This window comes from Pteronotus mesoamericanus, unplaced genomic scaffold, assembly GCF_021234165.1.
Source record: "Pteronotus mesoamericanus isolate MK-2021 breed Mesoamerican mustached bat unplaced genomic scaffold, CSHL_Meso_final scaffold_507, whole genome shotgun sequence".
Classification (NCBI taxonomy): Eukaryota; Metazoa; Chordata; class Mammalia; order Chiroptera; family Mormoopidae; genus Pteronotus; species Pteronotus mesoamericanus.
In genome coordinates this window covers 13,469,711-13,497,620 of record NW_026555319.1, presented here as the reverse complement: position 1 = coordinate 13,497,620, position 27,910 = coordinate 13,469,711, and the positions used below count along the sequence as shown (strand labels likewise).

Sequence of the window (27,910 nt, the reverse complement as noted above, 5' to 3'; positions counted from 1 at the left end):
GCCCTCGTGTCTACGTCATCGCCGCGCGCCAGCGCCACGGAACCTTTAGGGGGCGGGAGGCGCCGGCGGCCCTTGATGCTCGGGCCTCTCCTCCGCGCGTGTAGGTACCTGGGGCAAGTCGCTGGCGCCCTGCTATCGCCCACGCTCCGAACCCCGACCCCCCGGCTGGCTACTGTGGCGGGTGGGCAACGCGGGGACGCCGAGGGGAGGGACCGCGTCCAAAGGCGCTTCATCGCGGCCTCTGCGGCATGACCTGGTCCAGAGTGACTCCTATGCCATTGCCCACCGATTCCCAGCCCCCTGGCGCCGAGGCCATGCACTTCCCCGTGCCCTAGACGGTGATCGAGCGCTTCCTAGCCCTTCGCAGTCGTTAGCGTCCTTTTTCTAGCCCCGCTGACCCACTGAGGCCACTTCCTACACCACCACGACCTCCACCACCGTCGGGCCATTGCCGGCCTTTCTTCACTTCCCTGTGTCGTTACTGCCATTTCCTAGGTTTCCAGAGCCTTCTGTGGTCACATCCCAACCCCTGCCCTACCCCAGGGCCATTACCGGCCTCTTCTGGACCTTTCAGAGATAGGAGAGTAGACTTGGAAGTATGGGGCCCAGTCTTCTGGGAAAAATGGATAGAAGGTGTCAGGATATTTTCCTTGGTTCCAAGACCTTAGGAGCTTCTCCACAGAGGCATCCAGATATGCTTCAAAGAATACCAAGAGTGTGACCGTGGAGGCTCACCCCAAGATGTTGAGAGTTGAGAAAAAAATAGACTGTATAGACCATCAAAGATTCAGCGGGGTAGTCTCTAGGGACGTCTCTATCAAAGGAGCTTTAAAAAACTCTGTCGTGCTCCCAGGAGGATGACAGATGGCTAGAAAGCATTTGAAACCATATCCCTGGGGCTGTTAATCTTGGAGAAAGTGACAGTAGGCATACAGCTATGAAGGGACCAAAGGGTTGTCTTGTGGAAGGATTAGACCTTATTTAATTTGCCTGGAGAGTGTTATGCAGACCATTGTCCAGGATACCTGGTGGCCAGCTTTAGCTTGGTGGAAGGATAAATGTAGCACTATGAACTTCCTGTCTCCAGGGAGTAAGCCAGACAGTTCAGGTAATTTTTTTTTTTAAAGATTTTATTTGTTTTTAGAGAGAGGGGAAGAAAGGGAGAGAGAGGGAGAGAAACATCAACGTGTGGTTGCTTTTCTCATGCCCCCAACTGGAGACCTGGCCCGCAACCCAGGCATGTGCCCTGACAGGGAATTGAACCAGTGACCTTTTGGTTCGCAGGCAGGTGCTCAGTCCACTGAGCCACAGCAGCATCAGGTAATTTTTGAAGAAAGAGCACCAGAGAGAAGGATTAGAGTAAATGATACTAGGGTGCATCTGTTCAGACTCTGAAATCCCCTGATAGTTTGAGTTGTCTTCTTGTGGATGTTTAAAAGTCACTTGTTAAATTCTCATTATGTCTTTTTTTTTTTTTTTTAAAAAAAAAAAAGGTTTTATTTATTTTTAGAGAGAGGGGAAAGGAGGGAGAAAGAGATACATTGATCTGTTGCTTCTTGTATGCACCCTAACCGAGGTGTGCCCCACCCCACAACCCGGACGTGTACCCTGTCTGGGAATCGAACCGGCGACCTTTTGCTTTGTGGGGTGACGCCCAGCCTACTGAGCAACATGGGTCAGGCCACATTCTCACTATGTCTTTTGGAAACTTTCTCAGCTCCAGACTCTACATGTTCAGATTACTTTTGGGCTGTCAGGGAGACAGTTCCCTAATTTGAGTTCCATTATTACTGCAGCAACTGCCTTTTTTGTATAGCTGTCTCTGACACCCAGAGTTTCTTCACTCTAGCATTTAACTTTTTCTGTGAGACATCACTGTTCCAGAAACTAAGCGGTTTGAAGTCCTGCTATCCTCTTTTTTTATTTTGAAACTATTTTACTTTCTAGAAAGCTCTTTTGAAGTATACCATTTGCTTAACCATGCTGGGTCACATGCTCTCTTGTGGGTTTCTGAAATAATCTATTCCTTGTGTTTATTTTAGGTCTGAGGCACTGATGTTTGAACAGGAAGCTTCAAAACTTTTAAAAGAATCTTCAGAATGACTTTGAACCACACAAGCTAAATAAAAATCACCCCAGAACACCAACTTCAGCATGCGTTTCCCCTGTTGGGCTTTCCTGGCGAGCTTTTTGAAGAGGTCTTTCTGCAGAGAGCCAGAGAGCTGATGCTTACAGAACCAGCTTAGTGGATCTGACTTTTCTGGTAGAATTCTCTTGCTTTATTACATTCTTTCCCAGGGTTCTAAGAGGCATGGAGGTATTCATGGAACCGAAAGGCTTGATAGGAGGGAAGTAGCACTTTCATGTGGAATGAAAACTAAGCAAGTGACAGGTGTGCCCGACAACACTTAAACCTCCCACGGCTGAATGTACTGGATCGGGGACACGCAGAAACAGTCACTGCTGGGGAGAAGGAAGCCACAGCTGGAAAAGAAAATCCCAATAAAGAGAATGAGGGTGACTGGAATGTAAATGGCTGCCTCCACCTCAACAGAGACGAAGTCAGCCTCGTGGTGAGTAGCGAGGCCTGCTGTGGTCTAGTTCCTGCCAGGCTGCTGGACGGATGTTTCGGGTTAACTGAAAATCCCCAGCCAGATTGTCTTGATTTTATTAAGGGGGAAAAAAGCACCATTTTCTTCAGAGCAGCTGAAACAAATGTGTGAGGCTTTCCTCACCAAAGTTGATGTGCTCTAACCTTGCAAGCTTCTTGTAGGGTTCGAACGAGTCCAGCATTGCCGATAAGGCTGTAGAGAAGCTAATCGTGACCAATCATGCGCCTGGCCTAGGTGATACGGGCATTGGAGTCTTCACTTTTCAAAGACAAGATGTGGTTGCACTGCAGAATTATGTCATGAGGAGAGGCTTGGCCAGTCTTCAGTTTGGCTGCTGAAGAGTATTACACAATGCCTGCCTGCAGCTCTGTTCCCTTCTCAACCCCGAACGGGTTAAGCCCCTCTCGTAATTTGGTTCAGCAAACATTAATGGAGGAGATAAAAGTGAAAGGCCTTGTTTAAATAGACTGAGCAGGGTTAGTGCCTGATAATATATGCGTGGAAGGCAGACAGATGGAGCAGCTCGAAATGACAGCCACATTTTCTTGTGTGTGCCTGGGAGAGTGGGGTACTTTTACCCCAAGAACCTAGGGAGGGAAAGAATGGGGCCCAGCAGTGGGGTCTCTAAGTTGAGTGAAATATTTTTGAGGCTTTTTGATCTGGACCTGCCCTGAAGCCAGTTGCGCACCTGGAACTGAGGAAGGCGCTGTACTAGAATCTGCATTCGTGCTTGTCACCGGGAAGATAAGGCGGGAGCCAGAGAGGGTGGCAGGGGGTCCAGGGGAGAGAAGCACAGGTGATAACAGAGTGGTCACAACCCCTTCTTAGGCTGTAACCTGATAGGTTTAGAAGTAAAATTCAGGTTTTGTGGAGTTTGCCATGCGGACTTAAAGAGGTTATTACTGTTCTGTCGCTCAGCAGACTCTAAGACTTCGGGGAAGAACAGAGTTATGGAAGCCGAGAAGAGAGATTCCTCTGGGGGTCTGAAGTTGAGGAGGGATACTGTTCAAGTTGTCCTCATGAGGTTCGATAGGCAGAGAGGGGGTCCGTGCATCTCAACTCTAAAAGGCCCCGGTTTTTCCCTGTACAGACTCACTATCATAATCGAAACAGGCAGCCCGCTGTCCCCCTTCCTCTCTGGGCCCCATCGCACACTGCCGGCTCCCAGTCGTGTCCCGTAAATGAACCCGTAGATTCCTGGTGGCAGGGATGCTTCGGGAGGCCGTCGTGCCCAGCAGTTGTGTGGGGTGCATCTGAGACATTCCCAACTTACTTTGACATCAGGGCCTTAGAAGACAGTGTAGCAAACCACGTGGTCATGTAATTAAGGTTCAGTGTCTCAAACGAAAGACGTCATTGTGGGCGCTTCGCCTTTCCTTAGCTGCCTTCTGTCTTTCACACGGGTGGTTTAACGGCTGGATAGAGGCGTATTCTTAGTGAGACTCGACTGCACCAGGAACTGGTTTTCATCTATTTGTGGCCACTGGGTTCTGACTTCTGGCCCTGCAAACACTGAGTAATGAGCTCACCTCAGGCTGGGAAACAGGAAGCTGTGCCTTCAAACGCCCTGATCACTGGATGAAAGGAAACATGGCTCCACTCTGTTCTCTTGCCAGGTGGAATTATTTTTTCCTTTATGATGGTTCAAAGGTAAAGGAAGAAGGAGATCCAACAAGAGCTGGCATTTGTTATTTTTACCCTTCTCAGGTAAGCCCCACAGCATGGGGTTATTTTGTGGGGATACACAGAGCACAATTTTGGAAAGTGGTGACTTTTCAAAAGTGGTCTTTATTGGGACAGTTTTCTTTGGATAATCCAGACAATTAACATTTCTACTCTCTTATACTTAGTTGTACTGTTTCTTGTCGCTCAGGTGTTAAAATTCCCAGGCAGCTCAGTACTTTTGTGTTCTCTGGCTCTGTTACCTTCATGATTTTCTCTCTGCCCACGTTGCTTCCAATTTTTGGTCAGGTCATTAATAAAAAAAGCTTTTATTCACACATATACAGAAGTAGAAAAGGGAGTATCATGAGCCCTATATGCCCGTCTCCAGCCTAACAGTTAGCAACACTTTGTCAGTTTTATGTGACCTGACATAACCTCTCTCCCTCTTTTTTTTTTTTTTATGGAATATTTTGAAGCAAATCCTGGACATTGTGTCATCTCACGGGTATCAAGTAACATCTTGAGCTGAAAAGGACTATTGTTTTAAACATCACACCTAACATAAGTAACAATGATTAGTAACAATAATTCCTTAATATTGAATAGTGTCTATATTCAAGTTTTGCCTTATTATCTTACATGTTTCTTAGACCTACCTTCCTTTATTCTTTCCTCCCCACTCCCCCTCCCCTTTTTCCTAATCAGGATCCAAACAAAGTTCACTATTCCATTTGGTTACCTATGTGTCAAGTCCCTTTAGCTGGGTAACAGTCCTCACCCGCCCACCTTTTTCCCCACTCCGTGCTGTTGAGTTATTGAAGAAACCAGATCGTTCGTGCAGTAGAATGTGAGCGTGTCCCACGCTCTGGATTTGGCTGATCCTTGACTTCCTCATGGTGGTGTCATTTAAGGTCTTCTAGCCACAGTATTTCTTTTAAACTAGTAGTAACCTCTCGAGCCTCGGTTAGGTGCGAGTTCGTTACTTTCAGGCAGGAATTGCTCACAGGTGGTGTGTTCGTCTCCTGTCCATCACACAGTGTCTGGCTGCCCCACAGTGGAGTTAATGCTGCCGCCGATCAGGAGGTCGGTGGATTCGCTCCTGCAATTACCCTCGGACTTGGCCAGTTGGGATCAGTTTCGGCTGCTCTGCCACTCTGCAGGGGACTTGAATAGGGATGAAAGGCTCAGGCTGCTACCCATGCATGCAGGTTAAATTATGTTACAGGATGCAATCCTAGGAACAAAGGTAGAGCACATCCTGTGTGCTCACTGTGGGTGTTCTGTGCCAGTTCCATCAGGTACGGATCCACAAACTTGGTCTAAAAACAGCCAAAGTAAATATTTTAGGCTTCACCTAAGGTCTTTGTCACGTATTCTTTGTTGTTGCTTTGACAACCCTTAAAAGGGCCATTCTTAGTTCATGGGCCCCATAAAAACAGGCAGCCGATTGGATCTGGCCTGCAGGCTCTACCTGCTCTAAGGAATGATGGAGCTCAGCAATTTCAGCTTCCTCTCTGGGATTTGCTTCTTTCCCGCAGACCCTGCTTGACCAACAGGAGTTGCTTTGTGGGCAGATTGCTGGAGTGGTCCACTGTATTTCTGACATCTCTGCCTCTCCTCCCACTCTCATCCGTCTGCGGAAACTTAAGTTCGCCATCAAGGTTGATGGAGATTACCTGTGGGTAAGTTGAACAGGCAGAACCAGTGCCTCCCCCCTGAATCATACGTCTTGGTGATAAGCGTCATGATGATAAGGTTTAGCAAGTAAGGCTTTCTCTGGCTCTCGAGCCTAGAACCTCCTCCGCTCCCCCCAGGAGCCGTGTCCAGGGTGGTCTGCGGTTCCTTGCCACTCTCTGCAGGTGCCCGTCATAACTGAGTGTGCCCCAAAACAGGTCTGACGTACCCTGCATTGCACCTGTGGCTGGTTTCTCCCCTCCTTTGAAAGACTTAAGCTAATGTAGAAATTCTCTATATTCTGTGATGCAAATTGAGTTGTTATTCCCCATCTTTTTTTCTTGATACTCTTTATACTTCCACACTTACTGGGTAAGTGTCTCAGACATTGATGCATGAATGTCAGATTTTAAAGAATAATTAAAAAGAAAAAATAAATACCATTTATTTATACCCGTTAGTACCATATACTCTTAAAGTGCTGTTTTCCCATACCTATACTTACATTAAACTCTTCCTGAGCTAAAGGGATGTTCAAGTGTAAGGAGGTATATTCAGGTTTGTAAGTATTATTTCCAATATTTTACTATGGGTTTTTTCTAACATACCAAACAGTCAAAAGAATTTTATAGTGAATACTCTTATAGTTGACCCTTGAACAGCATGGGCTTGTACTGTGTGGGTTATTTTCAGTAAATACAGCAAATGTATTTTTCTGACAATTTTCTTAACATTTTGTTTTCTCTAGCTTACTTTGTTGTAAGAATACAGTACATACAGTAATACACACAGCATACAAAATATGTTAATTGACTGTTTGTATTATTGGTAAGGCTTCTGTTAAACAGTAGGCTATTAGGAGTTAATTTTTGGGAGTCAAAGTTCTATGCAGATTTTCAACTGCATGGGGCTCAGCGCTCCAACACCTGTGTTGTTCAAGAGTCAACTGTGCCTCCTAGGATCTATAATGAACTTTGTATTATATTTGCTTTATCCCGTATCTGTTCTTATGAATCCAGTTTTTATTTTAATGCTTTTCAAAGTTGCACACATCAGTATACTGTTTCCCGGCCCCCAGTACTTCATGATTCATAATGTTCACTAGAGTTCAGTATTTTCTTGTGGTTCTTTTTTTCTTTTGAGATAGAATTTACGTATGATGAAATACACAAATCCTGAGTGTGCCACATGATGCATTTGGACAAATGATGGCCCTGGCAACAGAAATCCCTATCAAGATACAGAATATCAGCGTCACTCCAGAACGCTCCCTCATGACCTTACCAGTTAACGCTACCCCAACCCTGTCTCGGGCACCCGTTGCCTTTTGTGCACCGTGGATTAGGTTTGCCTGGTTTAGAGCATCATATGCGTGAAATAATACCCGCAACATTCCTCTCCCCAGGCTTCTGCCGTGCGGCCAGCATTTGTGAGTCGCCCTCACTGCACGCACGCGCAGTGCAGTCCTTTCGCCACTGTTGAACTGCGTTCCGTTGTCCAAATACGTCACGGTCCACTGCTTCATCCCCCTTCTCATGGACACGTGGACTGTGCCCAGGTTGGGGCAGTTAAGAATAAGGCTTCTAGGAACATTCCTATTCAGGCCTTTTTAGTGAAAATAAGTTTTCATTTCTTGTGAGCAAATATCTAGGTGTGGAATTGCTGAGTCATGGGGTAGGTATATGTTGATTTTTATAAGAAATCGCCAGCCCTTTCCCCAGGATTGTATAATTTTACCTTCCCACCAACAGTGTATGAGAATTCCATTTGTTCCACATCCTCACCAAAACTGGTGTTTTCTAATTTTAACCATTATGCTGGATGTTTAGTGGTAGCTCATTGTGGTTTTAATTTACATTTCCCTAATGACTGATGATGTTAAGGCTTTTTCATGTGCTTAAAGCCATTTGTGTATCTTCCTTTGAGAAGTGTCTGTCAGAAGCTTTTGTCTATTTTGTAAATTGGGTGTTCTTTTTTATTGAGCTGTAGGAGCTTTTATGTATATATAAATATATATACATGTATAAATCTCTCTCTCTATATATCTACTATCTCCTGGATACCAGTTCTTTGTCAGATATATATTTTAAAGATATTTTCTCCCAATTTGTAGGGCTTCTATTAATTTTCTTAATGATGTCTTTTGATGAGCATATGTTTTTAATTTTAATGAAGTCTTGACTCACCAATTTTATGGTTTTTGCTTTCTCTATCCTGTCTACCATTGCCTATCTTATTGGAGAAGATGTTTCCATTTTTTAGTAAGTTTTATAATATTAGCTTTTAAGTTTAAATCTGTAATCCATCTTGGATTAATATTTGTGTATGATATGAAGTAGAGGTCAAGGGTTCTTTTCTCCATACAGATATTCAGTAGTTCTAACACATTGTTGCAAAACTTTCCTTTCTTATTGGATTCTTCCCTATTTGTCTCCCTTGTCAAAGGTCAGGTGACCACTAAGTGTGGGTCTATTTCTGGGCTGTCTGTGCTTTTCAGCATTGATCTGTTTGAAGATCTTAGAGGAGTACGACACTGTCTTGAAGTCAGACAGTGTAAGTCCTCCAACTTTTTTCTTTTCCAAGATAGCTTTGAACATTTTAGGTCCTTGTATTTCTGTTATGGAATCAGTTTGTAAGTTTCTAAAGAGAAGCTTCTGGGATTATGGTTAGAGTTGCATTCAATCTATAGATCAATTGTAGTAGACATTAATACTTACTCTGTGCCGGAGTGCCGTAAACTCTTGGGTTACATCAGTGGAGAAATCAGATCCTTGTCTCTGTGGGGCTTACACTCAGAGGGAATTTTTAAATTTATTTTCTGTCAGGGTTTGTTTGCTTAAGTTTCAGATGCTTCCCTTAGGAAAGATTCCTAGAGATAGAATTACTGAGTCAAAGAATATGAACTTTCTTCCGGCTCTTTAAACATAAGGCCAGATTACTTTCTAACCGAGCAAGTATTTATCTTCCGTGGAACCAAACACCCCACAGCATTTTGGAGTCCTAGACCTGTGTGATGATGCAGTTAGTTCCTGTTTTCCAAGCGCTCTGTCGAGGTAGGGAGCTGAGGTGGCTGTTCATGAAGCAGTCGGGGTCTGTTTGCTGTGGAACCCGTGTTAAACATTCAGTGTCCAAATAACAGGCCTAACGCTACAAGGGGTCCGAAAAGAGGTCAGCGTTGGCTGGAGTGATCAGGACGAGCATCCTGGAGGGGCTGCGCTCTGCGGTGGGCACTGAAGGAGATGGGAGGGCCCTGGGCAAATGAAGCGGGGGGCATTTCCAGTTGGGTGGCATGAGCACTTTGTTCCCTGTGTGGACCGGCCTGGCTGGAGCGGGGCGTGTGGGGCTGGGCAGCAGGTCGGTGTCAGTGGGCTATGAATGAAACCGGGTGCCGGGGCTCGGGCTGCACTCAGCGTACAGGAGAACGCCGCTGTTCCCGCTTTCCCTCTCCGCAGGTGCTGGGCTGTGCTGTGGAGCTCCCCGATATCAGCTGCCGGCAGTTTCTGGAGCAGCTCATTGGATTTTTTAGTTTTTACAATGGACCTGTTTCTCTGGCTTACAAGGTATGAGGGTAGCGTGGAGGAGCCTTCATGCGGGGCCTCTTGAGCAAAACCGTTATTGCCAGGACACAGCACTGACTCCAGGGTCTGCTATGCTCTGTATACACGTCGTGTCCAGCAGCAAGGCCAGGGCTCCCGGAGCCCCTCTCAGAGACCTCTGCTCCCCAGCGACGCAGGTCGTGTTCACTCCAAGTGTTCATCACCATCTCCACCCGCCCCCATCCCCCAGGGTAGGTGGAAAGAGCAGGGCCTGGTTGCCACCCTCCCCCAGCAGGTGCCCCGAGTCTGTGGTGGGTTGGTTGTCAAGGTAGGAGGTTGGGAGACCTTGTGTTCATAGGAAGTTCAAAACACACCCTCCCTTCAGGCCAGTTTCCGGTGTAAGGAATAATTTTTGTGGTCGTTGGGATCCTTGCCGAAGAGCGTGTCTCTCAGAATCTCAGATCCTGACCTCAGGCTCTTTCTGTTTTAGAACTGTTCTCAGGAAGAGCTGAGCGCCGAGTGGAATGCCTTCATTGAACAGATTCTGAAAAACACCAGTAATCTGCATAAGATATTCGCTTCCCTCTGGAACCTGGACCAAACTAAAGTAACATTCTCATCCCCTTTCTTGTTTCACAGATGGGAACAGGGCTTTTGGACACCTTTCTCTCTCCCCCGTCAATGAACTGTATGGAGAGGGGTGAACGGGATGCACCGCCTCCCCGTCGGGGTTAGACCCGACCTTGACTCCATGGTGCTGCTCACTGTGGGAGCTCGGGCAGGCCGTGCCCCAGCACCTCGCTCTTCTCACCCAGAAAACAGTGTCGTGGCCCCTGCCGCCCAGACTGTTGTGATGGGGAGATGAGGCAACCCCTAAATGACACAGAGTAAACACTCAGTGAGGCTGTTACTGTTATGATTTTGGTAATGCCCCAGAAATGGGAGAACTCAGTAATCTGAAAGTCCCCTTCTTGCCTGATATTAGTATACGATTTAATCTGAAAGTTCCCTTCTCACTTGATACTAGTGTATGATTTTAATTATTCTCAACATTAAAAGTGCCCAGTGGCTGCCGCACCTGGGAGGGAACGGTTGGGAAGTGTGTGTCTCCTCGAGCCCTCCCGTTCCCCACAGGCGTTTGGCAAAGTGCGGGTGGCCCCGTGGCAGGCCTGACTGCCCGCGCTACCTGTTGCTCTATGGCCTCGGTCTTAGGTGGACGTCACATCCTCATCATCCGGTGTTTTTAGGGACGTTAGGCAACTGAATCCTTAAGAGGAATGAGGCACTGAGGTGCGTCCCTGAGTGGAAGAGTGCGATGTTTTCCCTTTACATTATGGAATAGAGTTACGGGACCTGGGCAGGCGTCAAGGCAGCTGTGTCACAGTGGGGCGTGTGCGTCAGAGGGTGGCGGTGGGCCTCACCTAGTGCCATGGCCTGCTGAGACCTGTAGGCCTTCTCTCCCGCTGCCTGCTGGTCTCAGCACTGACAGGGTCTCCTGGTCACTGTACTTTGTCCCCATTGAGCAGCCATGGGCTCTATTCACTGAACCGTCCAGCTTCTGGAGAGGCCTCCTTATCCCAAGGTTTTAGCATTTTGAGGTGTCAGGAGTCCTGCGTATAGAAAGGACATGGGTTACATGTGACATGGTCTCCTTTTTCCAGGCTTTGGGGTATGACCTGTCCACTCATTGTACAAACCCCTGCCCGCTTTCCGTCCTTGCCAATTGGAAGCATGTTGACTTGGGGGCATGCTTCTCGCCCTGCACAGGTGGATCCCCTGCTGCTGCTGAAGGCGGCCCTCATCCTGCAGACCTGCCAGCGCTCCCCTCACGTTCTAGCTGGCTGCATCCTCTATAAAGGCCTGTGAGTAACGCCAGACCCTCTCCTCCACCCCAACCCCTGCTGCAAACCCGGCTGTCCCGATCGTGGGCGGGAGCTTTGTCGCGGGCCAATTCCACGTGGGCTGGTTTGGCAACTATCAGGTAGTTTAGATTTGATTTAGGGTACTGTCTGTCTTTGAGCAACACTGGGAAATTGGAAACTATTGAGTCCAGAAAAGAGGAAGAGAAAAGGTGGCTTTGAGGAGATCCCTGTAATTCTCAGGATGGGACAGGCCTTTATAGTTGTTGGCCTACATAACGCGGAGGCAAAGCCTCCAAGGCCACCAGCCAGCATGGTGAGTAAGGGGACGGAAGCCTGCCGGCCTTCCTCCTGCGGCTCAGCTTGGCAGGGCAGTGTCAGGCTTCCGCTCGCGCTCCTGCCAGTCTCGTGGGGGACCCGTCTCGTGGTAGCCTCTGAGATCAGTCTGCACCGCATCGTGCACTTGGAGGGCCTCTTCCTGGGCTGAGTGCCTAAGAGGCCCTCCCCGCGTCTCCCAAGGCCACTCTCCTTGCAGAGGGCTCGCCCGTCGAGGCGAGGCGCTGCTCTGTGCCCAGAGTTCTCTGGCCGCCAGGAGACGTGTGTGACTGGAGTAACTCCCCAGGCTCTTTGGCAGCTCCCAGGCTGTGTTCCCGGTCCTGGCTTCTCTTCCTTCCAGCCCTGTGCCCTTGGGCAAGTTGCTGGATCTCTGTCTTCTCTTCTGGGACAAAGAGACACTTTGTGGAGAGTGAATAAGGTGGCAGACATAGGACCAAGCACAGTCCCTGGTTCCCAGTAGCCCTCCGCATGTCCCTTTCCCCTTTTTTTCATCCCGGTGGTTCCGAACCAGCCTGCGGTGCTTCTAGGCTCCCTGTGACCTGGCCCTCAAAGGTGGTATTTTTTTCATTTTCATACTTTGTATTTCTTTTTTATTTTTAAATTATATACCGAATGCATGAACACATTCTCACTGTTAAGAAAAAAAAATGAACCCCAAAACACACAGCACAATTTAAAAGTTTCCCCTTCACTCCCTCCTCACTTCTGGCTGTCCCCACATTCTCATTTCCTTTGTTCTCCTTGTGTGTTTTCACACGTCTGTACATACATGTATATGTTGATTTCATTTATTTTTGCTCTCTATGTAAATGGGGTCGTATGGTTCCTCCACTTCCTGAGTACAGTGGAGACTTCCCAGTCCACATTGGCCCACCTCGCAGTAGCTGCACACTTGCTGGTGGTGTGACTGTCCCATGATTCATTTAACTCTTCCCTTTTTGATGGAAGTTTACAGTGTTTTCAATGATTTTACTTTTTTCCTCTGTAATAAATATTATTCTGCATACTTCTTGGTACATGCCAAGTCAAGGGTTTGGACATTTAAAATATTGATGGAAATTGCCAGAGTGCCCTCCATAAGGGCGTTACCAGTTGACACTTCCAACCAGCCGTGTCCCCGAGATCCGGGCCCCCGAGGGACGTTAGGACTCGCTCCAGCTCAGAGCCCTGCCGTGCACTTCGTCTCATGCTGCCCTTGTTCCCCTGTCCGACCTCCTAGGGTTGTCAGCACCCAGCTCCCACCCTCCCTCACGGCCAAGGTCCTGCTTCATCGCGCTGCACCTTGGGACCAGGTATTGTGAAGCCCGCCCAGTACGGGTGGGTGGGGTCGGCAATGGGGTGCTTGTTTCCCTTTGTCTTGCCGAGGCCCCGGCCGGGCAGCGTGATTTCCCTCGCGTGAATTCGCCAGCAGGGCTGAGAGAAAATGTGTCTTCCCCGCGGTGCCCTCGGGTAGTCGGTTTTCCTTCGGTCCAAGCAGGACTGTGGGAATTGGACTCTCCGCAAAGATGGGCTTCACATCACAGAGCCCTTGGCTCTTTGGGGATGCTAAAGGATGGCTGAGGAAGCCAGAAACATTTAAAATACTTCCATCATATATTTATTGTTTTTATAATGAAGACACGCCACCGGGGCTCACTGAGAATAAAACCGCCCACAAGAGAGCTGCACAGAGACAGTTGCTGCTGGCGCCTGGCGTCCCTCCTTCCAGGCCTTTTCCTTTGTCGTACTTGTTTATTCTCAGCCTGTGAAGTTACAGGTTTGAATGTACTGTAAGGCGCGCTCTTCGCACTTACTAAGCCAGTGGACACTTAGAGCGATGGGGGGCCTCTCACCAGGCTCCTTCCCTACGCTTGGTGGGCGCGGCGTCAGCACAGTCTTCCTGGTAAACTGTCTGGGAGCGAGTTCAGGGTGCTCTTGTCTCTCTTCCTCGTAAGGGAACTCCTAGGATTCAATCCTAAGGAAATCATCTACCTGTGAAAAAAGGTTTACACTCAAATCCTTATCACAACAGGATGTGTGAAAGTAAAAAATCAGATAGACCTGAAATGCCTGAGATAGGAGTTGGCAAACTTGCCTGCAAAGAAAGTTTTATTGGACTGCTTCAAGTTATCAGAGCAGGTTGACTAGTTGCAGCAGAAACTATATGGCCCATGGAGCCAGAACTGTTTACTGTTGCTCCCTTTACAGAAGAAAGGCCTTTTAGACCCACCTTTTTTGCGGGTCTAAAGTAGAGAAATGACTCATTCACGGATACCACCTTAAACTCCGTACAATTTTATTCAGCCATTTAAAATGGCCAAAGATGTTTTGATGGCAGGACTTGTATGTTACTGTTTAAGCAAAAAAATAGGATGTCATATACTGTGGTCTCAAAGTATTAAAAAATAAATAAATTTAAAGGAAAATATGCCTAATAATTATAGTATTAGGTTGTGGGTAAGGGAATTATATGGGATTTTTTTTAAACGAATTTTTGTTTAGAGTAAGCTTATTTAAAGAAAGAAAGCCACATCATTTCATACGGATGAAAGTCATTTTGGCCAGAAGAGCCGTTTTGGTTTTGTTTTGGTGGGTCCTTTAGAACCATTAGGTTGGGAAGGCTGGAAAGCTATTTTGAGAAAATTCCCAGGTTTCTTACCTTGATCGTGAATCAAAGTAAATGCGAGAGAGCTGGCATGGCACTTTGTTTAGGTCAAGTCCTTTACCGTGAGGGTCACAGGACCTCCACATTTTTGTTACCGTGCAACTCGTGTGAGTTCTGTGCCAGGACTGTGGTAAGTGAGCCTGTGTTCCAGAGGATGAGCTCTCTGGAAGTAAAAAAGAGAACTCAAATCCCCTTTTATTCCCAGAGAGGGGAGACTGAGGAGTCCGAACGCACAGCTGGGCGTGGGTGTGGGTGGAGTCGCTGCCCCGGAGGTCCCTGAGGGGGCCCAGGTCCTCGCCTGCCCCCGGCCGCGGTGGTGAGCAGGCAGCTCGGGGGAGCCGCTCTTCCATCTGCTCCACTTTTGGCATGGGGTGGGGACAGGCGTTCTGGGACATACGTATTCCATGAGCAGATGGCCCAGTGCCGTCCTGATGGTTAGGTCAGGAGGAGGATGTGGTGGCCAGCGCCAACTTCTGTGTGTGTTTATTTTCAGAGAATACCTGCGGGAGGGGCTGCCTTGCAGGAGTGTGGTAAGTAGTGAGGCGCATGGCTACGTCCTGAGAATGCAGCCTGCGTGCTGCCTGTCCCTGTTCCAGTCCTATGACAGTCGTCCCATATGGCCACCTCATCTGCTCGGAAGATGAGGGAAATAGATAGCATAGAGTTTCAAGTACGAAGTTAGCCATCAAAATCCTAAGTGTAAATAAGGCTCAAGATTGTAGGCACGCCTTTTTGAAAATTAAACTTACTGGGCGACGTTGGTTGCTAGCGTTAACTGTTGGTTCATACGGTACAGCTCTGATGGAGTGTCTGCGTTGCATTGTGTAGGCAGACCTGTTAAATCCCCTTTCAGATCCTCCTCGCCTCGCGCTAATGGGCTGGCTCCGACAGGGCCCCGGGAGGCTGACTGGGAGAAGGTGCGGGATGGGGACGCACCCCCAGGAGGGAGCGTTTGTTTTATTTTGAAGCATAAGTTGGACACATCCCTTTTGTCAGTTGGAACTGCTTTTTTCCCCAGTTTATGTCTATTTTTTGTTTAAGTGCCACTAAATTTCCTTCCACCACACGTCACCCTCCTCCACAGCTGGGCGTGGAGGCGCCCCATGGGCTCTTGCTTTCTGATCACAGAAGTCGAGGCTGCGGTTCTGTGATTCTGCTCTGCGCTGAGGAGAGCCTTGCTGCTCTGCTCGCTGAGCCAGCAGGGGCAGCGGGGGGGGCCTGCACCACCCCGAGAGCAGCCACCGCCCTCTCCTCTGGTCCGGTGGAGGGCCCTGTCCATGTTGCTTTGTGATTCTAGGCGTGGTCCTTCCCCCAAATGTCCACATCACGCCTGTGTTCGTGACGGAAGAGGAAGCCGCCAGCCTCCACGAGTTCCCAAGGGAGCACGTGACTGGGTAAGGCAGCACAGCGTTGCTCTGAAGCCACGCTTTAGGGGCTCCCTCATGTGGGTTTGTCCATACGGGCCCCTGGTGCATCGCACCCGTCCTTAACTCCATCTTCTCTGTGCTCTGCCCTGGAAGGGGCTTCTGGAACTTCAGCATAGAGATAAGAAGCAACTGGTATAGTGGTGTGAAGTGTGGGTTTCAAACCCCAGATCTGTTGCTTATCAGGTCTATGACTTTGCTCAAGTCCATTCACTTCCTGAGCCTTAATTATTCCCCCGTAGAATGGGCCTGGTAATACCTATTTCAGGGGCTCATGGTGGAAGTTGGAAATAGTGCACATGTGGTACCCAGTGTAGGGCTGACTCATCGTAGACCCCAAATGGGGGTGTCCTTACCCCTCGGGTCCTGCTGTTTGCAGTAGGTGACCCTGGTACCGCTGTGAGAAGCCTGAGAGCCGGGTGCTGCCTTATTGTTACCCGGTGGTTTGACCTCCTAGGCCCTGCGGCCTCGGGCACCCACCCGCCGCAGCTGGCGGTGCGTTAGTCTCCCCCAGGGGGCACTTGCCCTGCTCTCAGTCACTGTGCCCTCCCCTCTCCCTTGTTCGCCAGCCCTCCTGCGTCTCCAGCCGGACTCCAGGAGCGCTCTGCCCGGCGTCCTCCAAAGGGCTGGAGCCCATCTGTCATGAGAGAAGACAGCACTGGGCCTGAGGAACCCGTGGCCTGGACGTGGGTAGCCACCCCCGAGTGCAGGTCCCCTGACGTGGCCTGGCCAAATGGCACTGGAGAGAAGGGGCACTGCCCTGATGGTCATCTGGAGAGCACCCAGCCTGTGGGCCCGCGTGGTGCGGCCCAGGACTGGTGTCCAGATCTCCGCCGCGCCCTGGTGACGGAGCCTGCCTTGCCCAGGGGGAAAGAGGAACTGGACTTGTCTGAAATCCACATTCCAGAAGCTCAGGAAACGGGAGCATCCTCAGGCCATTTTGCCTTCTCGAATGTGTGTGTCCTGGATGGTGGTGGTCCTTGTGACAGGCAATCTGTCGGCGACTCTGGGAACCTGGAAACGAAGCCATTGGAGGCCCTGCCTATGGGCACAGCCGCCGCATGTCTCCTCTCTTCCTCCGCCCCTGACATGCTCACCCAGAACGGAGCCCTCAAGCAGGATGGAGACCTCCCTGGGGACCATGGCCAAGCCCCCCTGCCCAGGGAAGACCTCCCCCCGAGAAGGACGAGCTGGCCATTGTCATCACCTCGCTTAGATTCGAGGCAGAAAGGAACCAGGCTTCCTGTGGGGGAACAAGGCACGGAGTGGCATGCGGATGGGGCTCTTGAGAGCCGCTCAGTCCGCGGCCTGGAGTGCTGCTCGGGCTCTGCAGACTCCCCCGACAGCGGCCCCTCTGCAGACAGCGCTGACTTCGAGGCGGCCGCAGCATCCCGTGGAGAACTCGTTCGCGTGGCCCTCTACACTCACAGTGTCAAAGGGCTGGTCCTGTCCCTGCTGGCTGAGGAGCCGCTGCAGGGAGACCGTGCAGCCATCGAGGAAGTGGTGAGTGTGCTCAGCCCCAGCCCAGCCCCGCTGGGGCCCCTCCTGCCTCCTGGGAACGTGGGCAGGCCGGGGAGGCGCTCCCTCACAGCCCGGCCCTGCTGCGCGGCCCACGCGGGAGTCCTCGTTTCCCCGGGTGGGTGGGCGTGTGCCTGCCTCCCTGGGCCTGTGGGGGTGAGGGAGAGCAAGTCCAGTGCAGGGCTTGTTTTATTGCACTTTCCTGCTTCTTTCAGTTTCTTGGACAGGGGAAGACCAAAATGGAGTCTTGGCTCTGGCCGTGTGATGGGGGTCCTCGTCTGCAGTGTGGGGGTGGTGACAGGCCCTGTCCTTCCAGACCCTGTGATCATGCAGGCAGCGACCACGCGCAGAGCACTGCTGCGGTCTCGCTCCTGAGCCTGGGCAGCTCTAGGGTCTGAGTCGGCCGGAGCCTGCCCTCCGCACAGGTCTCCGCCCGCGTTGGGAGTTCGCCGGAGCCCCCGCACTGCACCGAAGTGGGGCTCCTTTCTAGAGGGCCGAGGCGCCTGAAGCCCCAGCCCCAGCCAGCTCCAGCAGGCTCCCTTTAACGAACCCATTCCAGCCCCTTTCCCACATCCTGGGGTACCGTCCGGGGCCCACCCTAGAGGTGCAGTTGCTATAGTGACAGCTTTGCTGTAGTTGACTGGGAAGTGGCGGCAATAGGAATAGGAGGTTGAAATCGCTGCAGGGCGAGTGGTGTCCTGGGCTTACCTTGTGTTTGTTCTTAAATCTATATTATTGTAGGCCAGTCTTATTAGCATGCAGGGCTTGTGACCCTCCGCTTATGAGCAGGTCACCTTGGAGCTTCGAGGAGGAGGAGGGGCACAGCTTCCTTTGCTCAGAGCCCCAGGCCAGAGACTGCTCCTCCCCAGACGTGCCCGGCTTCTCTCTCCCCTTTTCCACAGACATGAGTCACCCAGTGGGGGCTCGTCTGCTTCCATTCCGCCTCCACCGCTGCTCTGAGTGAGGCCTCCAGCGAGGTCTGCAGTTTCGTACCCCTCGGCTCCCTGCCCCGGCCTTGGTTTTCATGGTCTTATTGCTTAGCCTTGAGCTGTAGACATGTTATTTGGGGGCCCATTGTTTGGGTGCCGTAAAGTAGATACGGTATCTCTTACCTTCCCCCAAAAAAGAAAAAGAAAATATAGTCCAGGTTGCACTTGAAGGCAGAAGTAAATTAAGCTGTAGTCTGCACATCGGTGCGCGCACCACTTCGCGTCTGCCCTTCCAGCCAGGCTGGAGGACAGTTCCGGTCTGGGGTCGGCACTGTGGCTCCCATTTCACCCGCGAGAAAACCGGGCCCCATCGAGATGAAGGCCTCACGCGAGTGGTGGGGCCAGAGCTCTTGCTTGTTTCCCATCCCCCCACCCCCGCCTCTCTGTCCCGAAGGATCTGACCTTGGCATGATCGGCAGGAAGGTGAAGAACAGGGCACATGCCCTGCTTTCTGTGGCTTTCGCTATGTGGACACGGCACTTGGCCTGTCGCAGCCCGTCCATGCTGTTAGGACAGCCCCTCCTAACTCCAGGTGGAGCAGGGTTTAGTGTTGGGGAGGCCCCAGGAAAGAGGGCAGCTCAGTGGGAGAGGAGAAGCTCATGTTTTCCAGAGAGTTGCTGGTCTGGAGTGGGGTTGGACGACCAGACACGAAGTTTGTCTGTGTTACAATTTTGGGAGAGATCCTTTATTGTCTTTTTGTCCCAGACCTGATTTCTGTCCACTGCTGTGTAATAAAGGACGTTCCCTGCAGAATGGCCGGGGCAGCTCAGCTGTGACAGTGAGCACACCCCCTTGGAAGGGCCCCTTGGTTATGTTACGCACTGCCACGGCACCCTGGTGTCGTTTTGCCATCTTGCCTTTCAGTGGATCAGCTGCCACTCTTTATGTTTGCCCAGTGTAGACGGCTGGGGGGTGGGTGGAGGGGATGAGCCCCGGAACAGCCAGGAGAGATGGGGATTAGTTCGGAGGGAACAGACTAGACTCCCACCAGAGGGCACCATAGAGCCACTGATGGTTTCCTGCTCAGAGCCCAGGGCATTCTCACTGACCTTCAAATGCAGCCGTCACACTAGTTACTCCCGGCTGCGAGGGGCACTGAGCTGTGTGCAGCCGATGAGGCTGGAGGTCAGTGCAAGAGTGTGATGCTGAACTATGAAAGTGCACCCCTCCCCCCATGAAACCGATGCTTCTGAGTGTGTGCGTGTGCTACGGCACAGTCTCTTCTGCACCCTGTGGCACACTTTGACATTCGAGCCACTCGCTTTGCTACGCACTGGCAGCAGGAGGATGCAGGAACGAGCCCCGGCTCCATGGCTCCGAGGGCAGTGGCGAGGTTTGCGTATGTAGCAGTGTCTGTCGCGGTGGCAAACTTTCAATGCTAAGGAACACGTAGCAGGCATTGTCTACATTGCACAGCTATCAACTCTGCTGTTGCAGTACAAAACCTCAGACATGTGTAAGGAAGTGGCGTGGTTGTGTTCCAGTAATACTTGATTTATGGACACAGAAATTGGAGCTTCCGTAATTTTCACATACACAATATTATTCATTTGATTTTTCCCCCCAATCCTGTAAAACTATAAAAATTATTCTTAGCTCTCAGGCTATGCAAAATCAGATAATGGGCTGGATTTGGTCCAGGCCATGGATTGCGGACCCCAGAATATATGAAAGCAGCTGGTTGCTAGTAGAAAAGTGTCCTTGTCATCTGACATAGTATTTTGTGATTGTGCATTTACGGTTAAGTGATTGTATCTTGAGTACTGGTCAGGCAGAAGATTCCAGAAGCAGAGCTGAGTGTCTACAGGGTAGCTCAGGTTTTGGCATGTCTCACTCTGTGTTCCCATTGGTCCTTCCTTTGGGCACTAGCTCAGGATGGCAGGGCTGTTACCGGGTTCCCCAGGTCCAAAAGCTTCCGGGGAGGCCGTGGTTTGACTGCATGGCGAGCGCTGTGTGGGCGCGCACATCTGTCAGACTCTGCTGGTTTGGCTAGACAGCGATCTGAACTGGAGATACTTATCACTCCTGACCGCATGTCCTTTGACTTTACACCTCCATGTAAACCAAATAGCTCAGAAGCTGATCGTCCTCCCTTGGGGTTTCCTCGTCCTTCCGTTCACGTCGCGGGCAGTACCGAGCCTAGCCTAGGGGCCGGCGCTCTGCAGGGCGCTGCAGGCACACAGGTGGGCGCGAAAGAAGGCCGCCTGCGCCTTGCCAGTTGCTTTCGAATAGCATTTGTAAGACACGCAGACAGAAGAACTAGTGTAAGCCCACTGTACCGCCAAAAATAACCCTGAAGCTTCATAACATTCATCTCAGAAGCCCTCTGTTCGCATCTCTGTATTCCTCATGCACACTAATTTTTTACACAGGTCTTGAAAAATTGTTCCTCCACAGACAAGTCATATGTGCATATTAAAGAGATACACTTCCTTAATAATAATTTTCATTTTCTTGATTCTTTATAAAAATGCCTTTTTCTAGGGTTGCATTTAGAGTTTGCATAGGATTTCTGTATATGCTATCTCACCTGATCCACTCAGCAGCCCTGTAGTGGTCCCATTTTGCAGGTGGAAAAAAAAAAGAGGTACAGAAAATTCAGTAACTTCCCCCTGGTCATCTGGCTAGGAAGAGGCTGGACCAGAATGTCCTTCACCTGGGATGCATCAGCTGCGGGGGCCAGTGACCTTCTTGTGGCTGAAGCAGCCCCAGGGGAGCCCCACGAGGCCCCGTTTTAGGTTGAGTCCACCAGGATGTGACCGATGTGCTTGGTGAAGCCCAGAGTGGATCCGAAGAACACCACACGGCTGGAGTAGAATATTTTAAGGATGAGAAAGTAAATCCTTAGGTTGCGATCATTGTGTATGGCTTGATCCTATTTTTATTTTACAAAGAAAGCATCACTCTAAATGGTATCGTCCCGTGTTCTCAGCTGTACTTGCACGTGATGTTTCCCTGGGAGGGTTTTTAAAATACAGGTGCTTGGGCCTCATCTCCCACGCAGCCTTTTCAGCCGGTTCCTCCTCTGAACGAGAGCACAGAAAACCGTTTGACTGACATGTCTCAGTCCTTCCATGCACCGTGCACAGCCGGAACTGCTGTGGGTGCACCGGAGAGCCGTGAGCTCCTTGCAGACAGTGAAGGACTTGTCAGCCCAGGCCCGGCTGAGCAGTTCTGGGAGCGTGGTGTGGGCCTGGCCGCTGTGCTGTGAGAACATGCGGCTTCCATAGGCAAGTCATAGCGAGAGGGAGAGGTTCAGGAGGCTGTAACGGTGGCCATTTCTGGATGGAGGCATTATGGGCCATTTCCTCTTTGCTTTCTTCCTCCTTTTAAAATTTATTTTTCTGTTCACTTCCATTTTCCGATTTTTCTACAATTTAAAACATTCAAACGTAAGGGCAGAAGTTAATACTTCTCTAAAAACAGGTAAAAACATTGGTCAGAGTCCCTTTTTTGCTAAACCAAGTAGCTGTGCAGATGTTCTTGGGATGAGTCTTTGCTCAGTGTGGGGCCCGCAGAGGCCAGATCTGCAGCCATGTCCCTGGTTGACTCTTGGCAGTACCACAGCAGCCTGGCGTCCCTGAACGGGCTGGAGGTCCACCTGAAGGAGACGCTGCCCAAAGACGAGGCCACCTCCTCCAGCAGAACGTACAACTTCACGCATTACGACCGCATTCAGAACTTGCTGACGGGTAAGAGGCCAGGTGTGGACCCAGGTGCCTCCTGGCAGTGGGGAGGGGGGCGGGGGGCAGGTTAGAACTGGGTCCCAGCACACGGTGGCTGTTGGCACTGTCCAGAGCTGGCTGGTGTGCAGTTAGTTAGGATGCTGCTTCCTGACTTGGAGCCCAGCTCCCACTGTGTTTAAAATTTGCTTGGCAAACACTTCCTTGCTCATTTGTCTTTTTTTGGCTGTTTCTCCAGTGTTTTGAGAGAAGCACACACATGTTCAAATATCTGTGATAAGGTTCTGCCTCAGAATTTGGATAGTCGTGCACAAACCAGTGTTGCTTATTATCGGGCACAGTGTGTGCTCTGTTGCTTGGGGGCAGCTGTCAGGGCCCAGCACCCTGTGGGCAGGCCTTTGTCCCTCCACGCCCGGCACCTGCACTCATGGCCGTGGGCCATGCGTGGTCCCAGTTGACACTACGAGCGTCAGGGGGCTGTGGGGAAGGGGTCTGCTACTCACGACCTCTGTGTCCTCTTCTGGAAGCGAACCTGCCACAGGTGGCCGCACCCCAGGATCGCCGCTTCCTCCAGGCCGTCGGCCTGATGCACTCCGACTTTGCCCGGCTGCCCTCGCTGTACGAGATGACTGTCAGGTGAGCCTCCCTGCGGGTTGCCCTCGCAGCCCTGCCCCGGCAGCCGCCTCCCCCGGGGCCCCAGGCAGAGCCGCCCTCATAACTGGATGCAGGGCACCCGGCTGCTGTCTCTGAGGCTTCCGTCTGTTTTCCCTGCGGCTGCTGTTATCTGCTCTCATGCTTTTCTGGGTCCCACCCGGGGCTCTGACCTGCTGTAGACGCTGGACTTCACCAGCGAGGACCCCGAGGTCTGCGCCAGCTTGGAGTTCTCACTCGTTGCTGGGGAGCAGGGTCTCTGTCTCCTGGTCATAAATGATGCTGAAGTGGTGTCTTTCCTTTAACCTGACAAGCCACGCGTGCGCATCACAGGCCTCCAGCCTGCTCCCCAGACCCTGCAGGAAGCGCGCCCCCCTTGCCTGCCAACCCCCAAAAGGTGCCCTGGGGTGATAGTTCGGTGTATACTGCTCCAGGCTTGGTTGGCTTTAGTTTTCATTTTTTTTTGTATATAAAACGCAGATTATTAGTATTTAGTTTCTTTTATTTTAATAGTCTTTCTTCTAGCACACAGGATCCTGTAATATACTGTTTCACAAGTTCCTTTTCCACTGTGTTGTGTGCCCTGAACACCTCCATGTCAGTAGGTAGAGATCTATTCATTATTACTGTAACTTACAGTATTTAACCAACTGACTTCTGCTTTTCTCCCTACATGCTTCTCTGTGAAACCTGTCGCAGAACATAAGGCAAGTTAGAAGGCCGGGGGGAGGGCCTGTTGTGTGTGCAGTAGCACAGTCCGCCCTTGGAGCAGTTTGGGCGAGCGCATTTTTTCCCCTCGTTTTACAAATGAGGAAATTGAAGGACAAGTAAGATAAGTGACTCGCCCCAGGGTCACATCCTTAGTAAGTGGCACAGCCAGGATTGAATCCTGGTCTCTCCGATTCTAAAGTACATGTTCTTCCCACACACATTCCCAGGCTCGGGGAAGGGCGGGCACGGGGGTGTGCCTGGAGGCTGGGCCCGCACGGGGACGAGGCTCGGAGGCCTGCTGGCCGTTCCGGCGGCCCAGTGCCTTCTGCGGCCGATGTTCCATGCTGTCTTTCCACAGTAAACGTGTCTTTGTGGCTTAAGTCAGCACTGCCCCAGGCTGGCAACCTAGATGTGGTTTCCGCCTGCAGTCACTGGTTTGGGAACTGGCTTTATTGGGTGTGGGCATGTGTATCTATTTTGTGAGCAATGAAAATAAATAAAATGTAAGCATCTGAGCCATCAACCATGTTACGGCCCTAGAGCATTTTACCTTTCTTGGAGCTGAGAGGGTTTTAGCATTGGGGTATGTAGCTTATTTTAAGAACAGTAATAGAAACAGTACCATTTCTGTCCTGGGTGGTGTGGCTCAGTGTGTTGAGTGCCGGCCTGAGAACCGAACGATCGCTGGTTCAGTTCCCAGTCAGGGCACATCCCTGGGTGTGAGCCAGGTCCCCAGTAGGGGGTGTGTGAAAGGCAACCACACATGGATGTTTCTCTCCCTCTTTCTCCCGCCCTTCCCCGCTCTTTAAAAATAAATAAATAAAATCTTCAAAAAAGAAAAAGAAACAGTACCACTTCTTCAAAACCACCATGTGCTAAGCTATTTACATGTATAGGAATATACATATATTCCGACTCATTTAATCTCTTTAAAAATCCCAAGGAGAGGATGCACTCTTGTCAGGTCCATTTTACCAATGAGAAAGCTGGGGCTCAGCAAGGCTGAGTAACTTAGCCGAGGGCACACAGCCGGTCTGGGATTGGCTCGTCACCACCGGGCCCCGGGGCCCCGCTTCAGTCTAAAATGACCCATCCGTGACTTGTCCTGCTGGTCCAGTGAAGGGCACGAAACACACCTGCGGCCCTTCCAGCCCCGTGAGGTCCCTCCCAGAGGGAAGAGCTGGAGGAGGAGGGCAGGGTCCTCCTCCTTCGCGTAGAGAGAGACCTGCGTGAGGGGAACCGTAGTGGCCCCTGACTCCGCCCTCTTTTTACTAGATTTGGGGAAATGGGGGCTCAGCGGGGAGAGTTTGATGCAGGATCCAGGAACCAGCTGGTTGGCTGGCTGGGCCCAGAGTCGGTTCCTCTCACACAGGTCCTCCGTTGCACCAAACCCTCATCCCTCCCTCTACTCTGGTGTCCTCGGGCTTCCTGTCACTTTATTTCACATCCACTCTCCTTACCCCTCGCTCCCCTTACATCCAGCCCTCCAGTGTGTGTGGCGGATTAGACCCCCTCCTCAGATACTTGTCACAGAGGCCTGACAGCATCACACATCCCCAGGCCTCAGGGTCCTCATCTGTCAGATGGGATCACGCCACTAGCATGTGAGGCCACGCAAGGCATGGAAAGCATTTCGCACAGCTGCTTTTTGCAAAGCACGCGCCCATCAATCCACTTACTCAGTTAGTGTAACTTCAGGCCCTGCGGCGGTGGCCACCGTGGACAGTCCCAGCATCCAGCGAGTTGAAGGGAAGATGGTTATTGGCAGGGAACCTGCAATCCCAGTGAATAAGTGGAACCTGGAGCCGTGACCGCTGCGCCCACAGCCCCTGGTGTGCTGAGCCACACTGGAGCAACCTCGTGCGGGCTCCATGTGATCTCAGGTCTGTCAGGCGGTAGCAGACTGCTGTCTTCTCTCTCTGTCCTGTAGAAACGCCTCCACGGCTGTGTACGCCTGTTGCAGCCCGGTCCAGGAGACCTACTTCCAGCAGCTGGCATCAGCCGTGCGGAGCTCCGGCTTCCCGAGCCCCCAGGACAGTGTCTTCAGCCTTCCCAGCAAAGCCAAGCAGAAGCTGCTGAAGCACGGGGTGAACTTGCTTTGAGCTTGGCTGCTGTGGGCAGGTCATCACCCGGGAGATGACTGTCAAATCGAGCACTAAAAAAGGAAGCTCTGCCTTTCTAAACAGAAAAAAACCTCTTTATTTTCCCAGAATATTTCCCTTCTTCTTTACAAACTGAGGATGTTTGAATGTTTGATACTCCATTTGCAGATTGGAGTGGGGCAGGGTGGTTCTTCAGGTCCTCAGACAGGGAGCGCGTGATAAAGACCGTTATTACATTGGCCGTGTCGGGGCCGGGAGAGGTGTGTTGGGGCCTGGACAGGCATGTTGGCTCCTTGTACCCAAGAGCTGCAGGGCCAGTTAGACCCGATCACATGGAGCCTGAGGCGCCTGGCATCTGCCACTGTTCCATCCCAGCCTGAACGCGTATCCACAACTCATGTTGGCATTTTTTCTAGAACCTAGTCGTCCCTAGTCTAGTGTTTTCAGCCGTGTCTGCAGCCATGTCTGCAGACGGGAGGAGGTGTGACCACACAGGAGGAGCTGCGTCTGTTGGCAAGGAGACCAGACAGCCACTTCTCGGTTAGAGGGTTAGAGTGTCGTCAGAGTTGTCCTCCCGGAGGGGCCGGGACAGTTGGTGGTGGAACCACCTTGTTTGAATTCTTCTGAAACCAGAGTGCGGATTGGGAGCCTGTTCTTTGGACACCCATCGTGGGGGCAAACCTTGATCATGTGGAACGGAGTTAGGGGTTAGTGGCAACCAAAAGCCCCGCGGTGTGGAGGCTGGAGAACAAGGCGATGACCGTGCGTCTTCAGATGGACTGGGCTGTGTGGCCAGTTCCACTCGAGCGAGTGTCCCCACGTAGGGGTTCGCAGAATGTTTGGGGCAAAAGCAGAACTGTGCTTTTCAGCAGTAGCTGTGTGTACTGTGTGCAAGGGAGCCACATTTGTCTGTGTGTTTCTGGGCCGGTGTAGTTACACCAGTTCTATTACATTGCAGTCAGATGCGTCACGGGCATACGGTGCAGATCGAGGAGGAACCCAGGGTGCTGGCCAAGAAGTCTGTCTGTATGGCTGTTTCCGTAAAACAAAGACACGTTTTCATTTTCACCAATAACTTTATTGATTCGGATATTTTGAATATGTTGGCTATCTCCTGCGTGGTGTAACACTGGTTGTTCTCGAGGAATGTTTCCATTTGATTGCTATCAACTTCAGTTGGTCCACCTGACCGTGGAGCATCGTCCAGCGAGAAATCGCTAGCACTAAATTTCACAAACCACTTTTGATTCGTTTGATTAGTCACAGCACTTTCTCCATACGCTGCATTTCAGTTGCATTTTTGCCTTTCTTGAAATAACCAAATATAATATGCCGAAAATATTGTGTATTTTCTTCCATCTTCTGTATTTAAATGGCTACACAAAAATTCACCAGTTTTGGTTAATGTTTTTTTTAATGCACACTGAAATGACAGTTGTCACAATACAATTTAACAAAATTGTTTTGAATGAAGGTAAAGACAACTAAGCGCTATTAGAATCATCTTACGGGGGTAAAAAAAACAAATGAACTTTTTGGCCAACCCAGTAATTGCCAGAGTTGTAACTGAATGTTTCCTGGAAGAGTCCATCTGAAAACTGTGATGTTAATAATTTCATGTGAGTGAACAAATGCCTAATGTTTATGATGTGGTGTCTTTTTCTTCAACTTTCCAAGGGCTAAAATAAAATAGCAAAAAATGTTATTGAGTTCTGAGTAATTACATACATAGTAACATTTCTAGTGACAAAGGTAAGGTATTTTACATATGTACGTGTATGTACGTATGTACATATTTTGCTCGGACACATCGGTCTCTTCCTTGCCTGACCCAGCGTGGCCAGGTGGAGAAGGTGTGCTCCAGGATGGTCTCTGCGAGGGGACGGGTTGCAGCCAGCTGCTCCAAGCAGCACCAGGCTGGCCCATGACACCCTTTCACCCTCCTGCCACTCGCTGGCCTAAGAGGGTGACCTTCCAAGATGGAGGAGGATTGTATCTCCAGCTAGGAAAAATGCATATTTTCTTTCTTCCCTGCTAAATTCTCCAAGAAAAAAATTCATCACAAGTCTCTGTGCCAAACCACTCAAACTTCATGACTCACTTACGCATAAGACATTCCTTTTCCTTTTCTCTTGCTGGGTATTTTTAAGCCGCCAAACTTTCCCTTTTGCTCACTGGTGCTCCAGAATCACAACACCCCCAGGGTCTTGAGCGGCTGGAATTACAAGCTGTTGTGTGTTGAAACAGGCAGAGCTGGCGCCCAGAAGCATTTTCATCCCCCAACTGAGCTTGGCTAACTGCCTGCGTTCAAGGGCTCCATGCAGGGTTCTCCAGGAGAACCGCGCTGGGCTGTCGCTGGGCCCCTGCTTAGGGGTCGGGCCATCGGCAGGTCTAACCGTATTAGTTTTGCATCCAGAGACCGCTCTTCCCATCTCATCTCCCATGGCTGCTGCTGAGTTAAAAATGTTTTTAATACAAAGTGCTCTGTTCCCAAGCATCAGCGCTC

At 50.6% G+C, this 27,910-nt stretch overlaps 1 protein-coding gene across 2 annotated transcripts; it reads left to right on the top strand.

Moving 5' to 3' along the window:
* The first annotated feature begins 24 nt into the window (after nt 1–24).
* Nucleotides 25–27,106, top strand: HPS4 (HPS4 biogenesis of lysosomal organelles complex 3 subunit 2). 2 transcript variants are annotated; one of them, XM_054594451.1, is made up of 14 exons: nt 25–100; nt 2,043–2,573; nt 4,229–4,319; nt 5,816–5,959; nt 9,404–9,511; nt 9,978–10,094; nt 11,255–11,349; nt 12,902–12,974; nt 14,820–14,856; nt 15,624–15,720; nt 16,320–17,253; nt 21,817–21,949; nt 22,468–22,576; nt 25,233–27,106. In XM_054594451.1, exons 2-14 carry the CDS (start codon nt 2,533–2,535, stop codon nt 25,402–25,404), a joined length of 2,151 nt encoding a protein of 716 aa, XP_054450426.1. In that variant the 5' UTR covers nt 25–100; nt 2,043–2,532; the 3' UTR covers nt 25,405–27,106. The 2 variants fall into 2 exon arrangements, with proteins under 2 accessions (XP_054450426.1, XP_054450425.1); XM_054594450.1 differs by having other exon boundaries at nt 40–181.
* Nucleotides 27,107–27,910: the final 804 nt, after the last annotated feature.

Coding starts and splice junctions, on each gene's coding strand:
- HPS4 (XM_054594451.1), top strand. CDS start 2,533: ATGGCTGCCTCCACCTCAACAGAGACGAAGTCAGCCTCGTG. Junction 2,574..4,228: donor GAGACGAAGTCAGCCTCGTG/GTGAGTAGCGAG, acceptor TTCTCTTGCCAG/GTGGAATTATTTTTTCCTTT. Junction 21,950..22,467: donor CATTCAGAACTTGCTGACGG/GTAAGAGGCCAG, acceptor CTCTTCTGGAAG/CGAACCTGCCACAGGTGGCC.